The sequence below is a fragment of the Corvus kubaryi genome, unplaced genomic scaffold, assembly GCF_017639235.1.
Source record: "Corvus kubaryi isolate FWS band 111438036 unplaced genomic scaffold, C.kubaryi_AGA036_p1.0 split1-37355, whole genome shotgun sequence".
NCBI classification, from domain to species: domain Eukaryota; kingdom Metazoa; phylum Chordata; class Aves; order Passeriformes; family Corvidae; genus Corvus; species Corvus kubaryi.
This window is the reverse complement of record NW_024582078.1, coordinates 3200704-3210961: the sequence shown is the minus strand read 5'-3', so window position 1 is coordinate 3210961 and position 10258 is coordinate 3200704. Positions and strand designations below refer to the sequence as shown.

Here is a 10258-nt window from a genome sequence, read left to right as displayed (position 1 = left end):
GGCCTTGGCAGGGGCTGCCCAGGGAGGTTTGGAGTCCCCATCCCTGGAGGTGCCAATGACTGGACATTGGTCTGGGTGACGAGGTGGGGATCAGGCACAGCTTGGAATTGATGATCCTGGAGGGCTTTTCCAGCCTCAGTGATTCCAGGATCCTGTGAAGCACCAAATACAAACTCACACCATGCAGCTCCCAAACCTGCCAGGAACCCACAGCTTCGAGCACCCAGCACCTGCAGAAGCCACAGGATTTTTCATTAAAGTCTTTGAGCACGGTTTGTTTTCAGTCTCAGCTGGTGCTGCACACAAGTCCCGCAGATCTTTCCATATTATTTTGGCTCTCCACTTCCACAACGGAATTAAACTTTGGCAGGCAGGGGATTTGTATCATTTCAGCAGAGATCTCTGGGTGCAGCATCAGCCTTTTGCTTGTGTGCCTGGGATTAGCAAGACATTGCTGAGATCATCATATATATGTTTCACAGCCAGGATAGCTATTGGTATTAAACAAGAAAAAAACCCAGGAGAGCTGCAGCCTGCAGTGAGCAGCCCTTTAAAAAGCACCCTGTGCTTGTTTGAGAGGTAGTTTTGAAGAAGATCACTGCAAAGAAGTTCTACAGCTGCTTAAAAAGATTTCAACCGCATGAAAATCCTAGCAGGTAAAAAAGATTGTAAGCAACACACTCATTATTCTCCCGCAAAGGTCGTGTTAAATCTGCCTAATTAATCTGCTGGGAATTCTTAGGTCACTGGTCAGCCAGGATTCCCATTCCAGTCAGCTGGGAGGATAAAAAAACACCAGTGAGGAGGGTCTGTGGTACCCAGAAGATCTCTAGATTCGGGCTTGGGTCTTTCAGATGTGCTGCTCCTGCATTGTCACTGATTTATATAAAAATACTGCTGAGCCAAACAGGTGAAACTGCAGACAGTTATTTGCACCTCTCACAGGGCAATAAAACATTATAAAGGAGCATTTTAAAACAAGTTTGGGTGACTTTTAGGAATGCAATGCCCGATTTTCTGTAAACAGAAGTGTTTTGCATGTGTTCTGTGGTAACTCCTGAGGAGAACGTCTCAGGTGCCAGTGCTGGCGGATCAACAAAGCAAAGCTACCACAAAAATAAAAAGGGCTCTTAATCTATTCAGACATTTTTAGTTTTGGGATACTTTCAACATTCTCAGCAGTAGCACAACTGATGACAGTGATGGACTCTGGTGATTTCAGGCCCCACCAGTGTTTGGCTTTCCCAAAAACAAGTGTGGCTTTGAGGCTTGGCCGTATCTGGTGAGCACAGCCACCGAGACTGTGACCGCCCCTGATAAATGACACAGCCCACGGTCCAACCCGCCACGTGGGGCTGGAAAACTCCTGCTCCAATTCACAGGGAACTCAACAAGTCTAGGGTTTGCAGGGATGGTTCCTCAGAGGATATTTATTGCCTCACCTGGAGGGCTCTCCCAGTTTGGGAATTCTGCATCAAACAATTCACCAACAGCAAATGTTTTCTAAAGAAATTGGGGATTAGTGATTGGAAACAAGACCCCAATATTCTCAGCTATGTTTCCTGGGCTAGGAAGATGTTTCCAACCCAGTAAATATCTGCTAAGGCTGCTTCCTTTTCTTTCTCACCCAAATTAGCAATTCACTTAACTACATATTTGATTTTCAAATATGGCAGTCCCAAGTAAGATCCAGTCTTAAACAAACACCTCCTGCAGTCAGGGCATGCTGAACACTTTTCCTAGATGAAAAACCACGGGTTTGCCAGTTAATTGCTTTATCTGCAGCTTCACAGCCTCAGCCTTAAGCAAAACTACTGAGTTCTGCACCAGAGCTGCCACATGAGGCATTCCCTCACACTCACTTCTTCCCACAAGTCACAGAATTTATTATTCTACACTTGGCACTTTAGAGACAAAATGGTTTTAGAACCAGGACCCTGCAGTGTGTCCTGAGCCCTGTTTGTACAGCTCCCAGCACACCAACACCGCTCCTCCTGCCAGGCTCCAGCACCACCATCACCTCATATTCTCTCTGTAAAATACTTCTCCATGCATCTTTCCTACCAAGCTTTTGCTCCTGAAAGGTTCCTTTCTCCTCACTCACCTGGTGTATTTTGGTAAAAGAAATGTAAAGGGCAGAAAAGGAAGAAGAAGATCTCTGGCTTCTGAAAACGTGCCAAATCTATTACAGATTCTACTAAAATCAGTGGTATCTTCTGCCACTTCCCTCCAGAATCCACTTCCCTGGTTCTTCATTCAAATAAAACTTCACTCAGCCAAGCAAAATAAAAAATGCCAGCCCTGTATTGTTGCAAGTGACCCATGTGCAGCCCATCCATGCTGGTTGCTGCACGGATAAAGGCCAGACTGTTATTTTAATATCATTACTAAGCTAATTGAGTTGACACTTGTAAAACAAAGCAGCTCAGAAAAGCTCCACACACAAGAACCTCCATTTAAACTCCTGGGAACCTCAGTTTAAAGTCCTTTGGAGCTTTGGCTTTGTCTTTTTGAGGTTTTCTGCAGGCCTCCGCCCAGCGCTGTAATGACCCAGAGAAGCCAGAGCAGCCCCATCTCCTCAGGGGAAGGGTCTCCTACTCAACATTTGCTCACCTTATCTTTAAAATCACGCCGGTAACTCCTTTGTTTGCATACTGAAAGTCTCCTTCCTTTAGCGTTCAAAACCTGCCGCAGAGAAAGTAATTACATTTAAAACCTTCTGTTCATAAAAGCTCTAAATTGCATTTAAAGTCCTGCTCAGGCACCTGGCAAGGGATCAGATGGTTTTGGAGATGGACTCGGGCCATGAGGCTCCAAGAAGGAACAACCCCAACAAGCTGTGGTTGTGACAGGTCACACCACCCTGGCATGTTCTGGGAAGATAAAGGAAGAGGAAATACAAGCTCATGTAGTTCAAGAGTGAGAAAACGTAGGCACCCAAAGGCCTGAAGGAAGGCAATTAGAAACAAAGCAACTCTTCCCATAAGATATTTCCATTTAGATCCGCCAGTTCTTGCACCTTTTCGGTCTTTCCTGGTTGTGTTTCCAGACATTCTGCTGAGATTTCAGAGCACACTCCCAATTGTTAATGTGTGTTCCCCCCTCCCTCATTTTCTAGTCACAGACCTGGGCCTGAAAAAGTCTTACTTGTCTGACAGGGGGTGGCATGTTTGTATTTTTATTAAAAGAGCTTCATGTAATCCAATGGAATTCACTCTACACAAAGAGATAATATTTTGCAATTACCAGAATCTCAAACATGGATATAAACCAGCTCTTGAAGTCCAACATTTTTGTTTTAGAAACACAGGAAAAACAAAGACACACACACCTGGCAGAACTGCTGATGGAAATCTGAGCTCCAAAGAAACAGGTAATTCAACCATTACCTGAACAAACTGGCTCACACTTGTGATGGACCAGGCCTGATCCCAAATTCCCCTACAAGCTTTCCATAGATTTTTAGGGGGAAATAGCAAGTGTTACAGAAATTAGTAGTTTCATTTAGATATATCCTGTGTTTCATGGCAGTTCTATGCTCCTTTGCAATTTTATCATCTGAGTATTTTCTTTTCCAACAATAAATTCCTTTGGTGTCTACATCCCATCACATTTTTTAAAATCCCAGGATAGATAAGGGAAAAGCAATGCAGAGAAATAAAATTCTTCAAACTTAAGCAATTTGCAAGTAAGTTCCTAATGCATTACATGAATGCATTTGTGCTTTTGACATGAGATTTAAAAACTTTCCCCCGGAACAAAAAGAGTTCAGCTGGAGATAACTGGAAACATGTAGTTTAAATCAAGTTCCTTGCCGGTCTTAAGCTAAAGAACCTGTTAAACCATGATAAGAAATGGTTTGATTTCATTTTTCAACAGCACATCTGCCAAACTGTCCCTGCAGCCCCCAGCTGAGCTGAACCCTCAGCAGTGGAATATGCACCAGGTGTGAGTGGAGCAACTGGATAGAAGTTAGCCCTTAAATGTGTACATTTTTGACTGATCTTCCAGTACTCCAGACTGAGCCTCTAACAAAAAGTAAATCCATTAAAACCCTCTGCATTTAATTCCCTCCCACAGCATGAACAGACAGATAACACACGAGGGGTATATCCTGGGAACCCATCACTCCCCACTAGCTGACCAGTTTGGGGAGCACAGTACACAGGGGGATGTTGCCACTGGCATCACCGGCCAGATTGGCCCTCAGCTTGTTGGGGATCCCAGCCACGGGAGGCAGCTTGTTGGCAATTCCTTGGAAGGAACCTGAATAGCTCGAAATCCGTCTGCTGGAGCTTTTCTCCAAGCCGGCTGCTTTGGGCACCCGTTTGCAGATCCAGGGGTGCCGCAGGGCCTGGCTGGGAATCATGCGTGCAGAAGGATCCCAGCTGAGGCATTCCTTCAGGAAGCCAATGAACAAGGGATCGTCACAGCCCTTCAGAGCTGTCACCCAGTCCTTGTTCCCCGGGGCACCCCGGACCTTGCCCCGGCGCGAGCGGCTCCCGCCCAGGGTCACCTTCCCGTCCGGCTGCGTCAGCACCGTGCAGTAACGGGGGTGACCCTTGGAGTTGATGAAGTTCTTGGCTCGCTTGGATTGATCCAAAAGCTTCTGAGGTGGCATTCCGAGAAGTTCCATCATACAGGCCAGCTGGTCTGCCTCGTCCTCTCCAGGGAAAAGAGGGTAGCCAGTCAAAAGCTCCACCAGAATACAGCCAAAACTCCACATGTCTATGGGCATCCCATAGCGGCTTCCCAGGATCACCTCTGGCGCCCGATAAAACCGGGACTGGATGTATGTGTAGACTCTTTGGTGCTCAAAACAGCTGGACCCAAAATCTATAACCTTGATTCCACTCCTCCCTTGCTGTTTGAGGAGGATATTTTCTGGCTTCAAGTCACAGTGGATGATTTTGTTTCTGTAAAGGGCATCCAAACACTGCAGGATGGAGTGAGCGAACTTCCGAACCAGCTGGAGGCTGAAGCCCTGAAACTTATTCCTTTTGATCAGCTCATACAGGTTCATACTCAACAGTTCAAAGGTCATGCAGATGTGGTTCCGGAAGGTGAAGCTCTCCAGCATGTGGATCACATTCATGCTGCCTGTTTTATCCTGCTTCTTCAGGTGCTCCAGGATCCTGATCTCTTCGGCGGCTTGGCGATGGAACCTCTTCTCATTGCGAACCATCTTTAAGGCCAGGTGTTGGTGGAGTTTGTGATCATAGACTTTGGCAACCTGTCCAAAACTGCCCTTGCCAATGATTTTGAGCACTTCATACCTGTAAGCCAGGTGGTCGTGGGGCACGTGGATGTAGCTGCCTTGGTCATCGTCGTAGCCGCTGTTGTTGGGGCCGCCGATGACCCCCTGCCTCTTTTTGGCAGATGGCCCCACAAAGTAAATCTCGGAGAAATTAAAGATCTCCTGCTGCTCGTAGGCTGACAGCTGATGTTTGAACTGTTTGACAGCTTGCTCTGGAGCTTGGGAAACGGCTTTATGTGCTTTCAAGGAGTTTCCATTGCCTCTAGGACCCAGGGTCTCTAGGGTTTTCTCTTTTGTCAAGGAAGGGAGAGCTCTTTCTGGAGTAAGGCCTGCAGACTGAAGAGTGCTGCTTCTTCTGTTGCCAGAGTCCTCAAATAACTGCTCCACTTTGACCTGATTTCCAGTCAGAGAGTGATCCTTCATCATGAGTTTGCTGATAGAAACCTAGAGAGAAAAAAGAAGGAGTTTAGTTTATCTTTTAAAGCACAGATTAAAAATAAAATCACTACCAGCGCAAAATGAGTAACACCAATGAGTTTGGCATTTATTAGGAACAAATATAAAGTGCTGGACTAAATTCAATTACAAGCACAATTATAGAAGGGTACACAAAGAGAAAGCAACTCACTGAAACAGCACTTGTGCTTTTAAATCCAGAAGGGGAAACCTTAGACAAAGACTCAAACCACCACAAAATACCTACCTCTAGCCTGCAAAGAGCCAGGGAACAGCTATGTTTAGCTTCAAACGTGGGTGCAGCAGCACAACCATCGACAGATGCAACCTGCACCTGTCTGGAGCATGGAATGGAACGTGGACGTGCAGAGAAGGGGCAGGAATATTGCACAGCCAGGCTGCCAAAGGAAGACAAAGCAGCACCGGCAGGTGACATATGGCTGGTGTGAGCCAGCTGCACCAGGAGCAGAAGGATGGCAGGGCAAGGCAAGGTAAACCATTCTTTAAAAAAAAAAAAATTGTGGGGTTTTAATTTCAAGAGGAAAACATCATTATATCCAAAACTCCCTCTGAAATCCTGGTGGAATTATAGAATACTGTGGGCTGGAAGGGACCCACAAAAGCCATCCAGTCCAGCTCCTGGCCCTGCACAGGACACCCCAAAATCCCACCCTGTGCCTGAGAGTGGTGTCCTGGAGCTCTGGCAGCCTTGGGACCGTGCCTATTCCCTGGGGAGCCTGGGCAGTGCCCCCACCGACCCCTGGAGGAAGAAGAACTTTTGTCCAACCTAAACCTCGCTGACACAGCTCCAGCCATTCTCTTGGGTCCTGTCACTGGCCACAGAGGGAAGAGAGAGCTGCACAACTCCCTGAACACAGACCTGGAAGCTTTGAATAATCAAGAACACCTCCCACTCCAACTCAGCTGAGAGCAGTCTGCAAGCACTCCCTCTTACCACCATGTGCTGAAATATTTACATTTGAAACAAAGCCATACAAGGTGAGAAAAACACTGTGAAATTTTCCAAGCTTGTCAATTTTACAATTTAGGAAATGCTGAACTCCCTAGAGGTCAGTTCCCCACTAGCACAGCAGTTAGTCCCTTTTCTGCTTGCTGGCACTCCTTGCTGAGAGGCAGCAGAGGTGTTGTCCAAGCCCAAGCAGAACTGAAGAAGCCCTGACTGAAGGAGAAACATCTGTTTTCCATTTTATCCTTTAATCTAAAAATAAAGATCTCAGACACATGCCAAACCGAATCCCTGAAAACCAAAATAACTACACAGGAATCAAACAAAAAATATAAATAAACCTGCAGCCCCACAGCAATAAAACCAAATTCCTTTTTAGTTACATCCAGTCCAACATCTCGGCACGGTCAGCAAATCAGGGAAGTGAATGTTCTCGCCAAAGCCAACTACACACAGCTCATAAAAGAGGCTGTTTGTTGGTGCTGCCCTGAAATGCTATTCTTGCTCCCAAGCCCCAAGAAACGGGCATTTCCTACAGAAGTCAGTCCTTATCAACATGGATAGATCCTACCAAGTCCCACTCCTCCTATCAACCCCAAAATGCAGTGTACTGGGAGGGACACGCCTTGCCAGAGTCTTAAATAAAAACAACAGAGCCCAGCCCTGGGAACTCAGAATAAACGCCTTTTTCTTGGAGCCTGGCTGAACCCCCGAGATAAGAATGACATTTCTTCAGAGCTGGCTCAAAGACTCTTCAGTCCAGCAGACCCAAACAGAAAGTTTACAAACAAACAGAGGATGTAAACACAGAGCTAGGGTCACACTTGTTTAAATACTCTCTACGCAAGAGCAGTAGCAGCTCTGCTCGTGCTGCAGTTCATACCAAACATTTTGTACCTTTGAATCCCTAAATAAACAAGGAATTCATGATTCCATTTATCCTGGAACGATTTCTTAATGAAGGAATTATGGCTTTGGATTTCAAACCTGACTCAACGGTAGTAAGGTCTCAATTTTCATTCTTAGAGGACTCCCAAAATCAGTTCCCACATGATGGTGAGACACAAATATAGCTCCATCTTCACTTGAACTCAGAAGAGCTGCACTCAAAGTCAGATGACTCCTGGGTAACACCAGCTTTCTTTCAACAGCTTTATTTTACAAATCACAGGCTCCCCAGGTCGTGGGTTTTATTGCTGAAGTGCTACCAGCAGGCAAGAAATGAGGCTGACAACACCAGTGGCACCCTGCTGAAAACTCTCACTTACAAAACTTCATTTTCATTGACAAGGAAACAGTTAATGCAATTCCTACACAACTGGTTTTCAGAGGTTTTCTGAACGATGAATGAAACAGACTGAATTCCACCCCTGTATTCCAAAGGAGGGAGATTTTCTGTTCTCTTGCAGGCTCAGATGAAGGAATGGGCAGCTGCAGTCACCAGGACTCCTCAATTCTCACGTAACATTACATTGTAATAAAAAACATTGCAAGAAGGAAACTGAAAATCCAGGTATTTTCCCATTAAAAGTGAGCAGCATCATTTTCAGCCTCAGCTCCTGCTTGCCTGATACCACTGAGGCTGGATTTTATTGATACATCACCATGTAAACTGGGCAATCCTTAATCTTGCCCTAAGAAGTTAACTTAAGGCTTCAGGGATAAACCACAGATGAAGACAAGTCAAACAAAATATTCACGGATTTATATTTGTATTTCACTGGATAGTTCCACTCTACTGACTTGTGCTCCGTTATGAACAAATGAAGCCACACTACAGCTTAAAACGCTGCAGCTGAAATGTTCCCATATTCCTGCAAACAAAATAACCCCAGCCCACTACTCTTCAAATTCCTTCTGCTCCCCGTCAACATTGCCAAAAACGGAAAATAAAACAGATTTATACCCCTGAGCTTGCACAGACCAAATCTGTTACAACAAAATCCCACAAGGTGGTGACTTTCAAATGCATCTTACTCAGGGCAATGTCTATTTTCACTTTTTAGAGAGTGAGAGGGTTTTTTTTAAGCTTAAGCTCCTTCCCTTCTGCCAGAACTCAACAAGAGCCAGAACATATTTAAAACCCATCTAAAGGACAGAGCAGTGTACGAAAGTACAGCTGAACACGACCACTACGGAACCAATTAAAGGAAAAAAAATCTCCCAGCTCCACATCTGCTGAGGGAAGAGAGTCCTGATGAAAAAGCCTGGCAACACCTTCCTCTCATAAGGAGCTATTTTGGTAGCAAAAGAAGTGACAGATAATGCCCAAGTTTTCAGAGCAGAAAGATACTTTTGTGAGACGTTTGGCAGCCACACAGACTCACACTGCTCCTTCTGCTGCTCCTATGCACTTATCCGTCAGAATTTTCATGAGGGAAACCAAAATGGAAACGTGCAGGAGGAGGCAGAGCAAAGCGTGTGCGGATTTACTTATCAGAGTACAAGGTGACACGGCAGAACGCTTCAGCCCTTTGTAAAGTAACTTTTTTTGATTAAAACACGAGCTGAGGGCAGTAAGATGGGATTCCCGAGGCTGCCAGCAAGTTCTGCTGTGAACACAGCACATCATTTTCATGTTCAGGAAAAACAATAATGTTAAGAAGCCACTACAAAGCTGCAAAATCCCTCTTTTAAAATTTATTCTCTGTAGGGAGGTGTGAGACCCCTGGATAGTTCTCGCTGCCACACAACACAGCGTTAAGACACAGAAGACTTTAAAATACTCACATGAGGTCTTGAAAGGCAAGGAAGTCCTGAAGGGCTCTGTTCTTCATTTGTAGGCTCTGGGTATCTACACTCATCTATCCTCATATAGGAGTCATATAATCCATCTCCAATCCTGGCTGGAAAGGTCCCACATACAAACCAGTTATTCACAACAACTCACATTGACAGAGACAGAGCCAAATGCTAAAAGGCAGCACCCTTAGCACATTTTAATCTGTGAAATCATTGATTCTCCTTCAATCATTAAATGATCTTCAGTACTTAACTGTATTTTCATACCACAAGAGTGCGATGCTTCTGGGGAATCTTAATTCGAGGTACTTTTAATTTAGAGGTTCTTTTTTGTTAATCAACTTCTGCACTGCAAAAAACACATCCCTAAGAAACATTAACCACCATTCTCCCCGCCTCCCCTTAATCGGGATAATCCCAAATGAGCTGAAAACGAGCAAACACTTAAACACTTGATAGGACTATCCTTTAAAGCAGGTTATCCCTTAAAAATGAGATGTGGGAATTACAGCTGGCTGCAAAAACGGGGGAAGAAAAAAAAAAAAAAGGCGGCGTCTCTCGCTGTCGGCCGCGCTCAAGAACTTAAAATCGCAACGCCTATCGCGACAGAGCCGACGAACGGCTGGGACCACGCGGGGGGCTCGGCGGCCCCCGACCCAAACCGCATCTCCCCCTTCCCCCCCAGCCCCGCGGGACCCCCGGCCGCCTCCTCCTCCTCCTCCTCACCCGCTGCGAGGGGCCCGTCCGGCTTCCTGCCCAGCAGCATCGTGTCGGGGGGGCCCCGGCGCGGGCCCCATGCCCGGCGGTGCCGCTGCCCAGCGCGGCCGCTCGGCCCC

General features: G+C 46.0%; 1 protein-coding gene across 1 annotated transcript; it reads right to left on the bottom strand.

Moving 5' to 3' along the window:
- Window positions 1-3162: 3162 nt before the first annotated feature.
- On the bottom strand, window positions 3163-10258 carry DYRK3 (dual specificity tyrosine phosphorylation regulated kinase 3). Its single transcript, XM_042013584.1, has 3 exons — window positions 10149-10258; window positions 9411-9526; window positions 3163-5701 (listed from the first exon to the last, which is right to left on the bottom strand). Exons 1-3 carry the CDS (start codon window positions 10186-10188, stop codon window positions 4136-4138), a joined length of 1722 nt encoding a protein of 573 aa, XP_041869518.1. The 5' UTR covers window positions 10189-10258; the 3' UTR covers window positions 3163-4135.

Coding starts and splice junctions, on each gene's coding strand:
- DYRK3 (XM_042013584.1), bottom strand. CDS start 10,188: ATGCTGCTGGGCAGGAAGCCGGACGGGCCCCTCGCAGCGG. Junction 9,527..10,148: donor GGACGGGCCCCTCGCAGCGG/GTGAGGAGGAGG, acceptor GGACCTTTCCAG/CCAGGATTGGAGATGGATTA. Junction 5,702..9,410: donor CTTGCCTTTCAAGACCTCAT/GTGAGTATTTTA, acceptor TTTTCTCTCTAG/GTTTCTATCAGCAAACTCAT.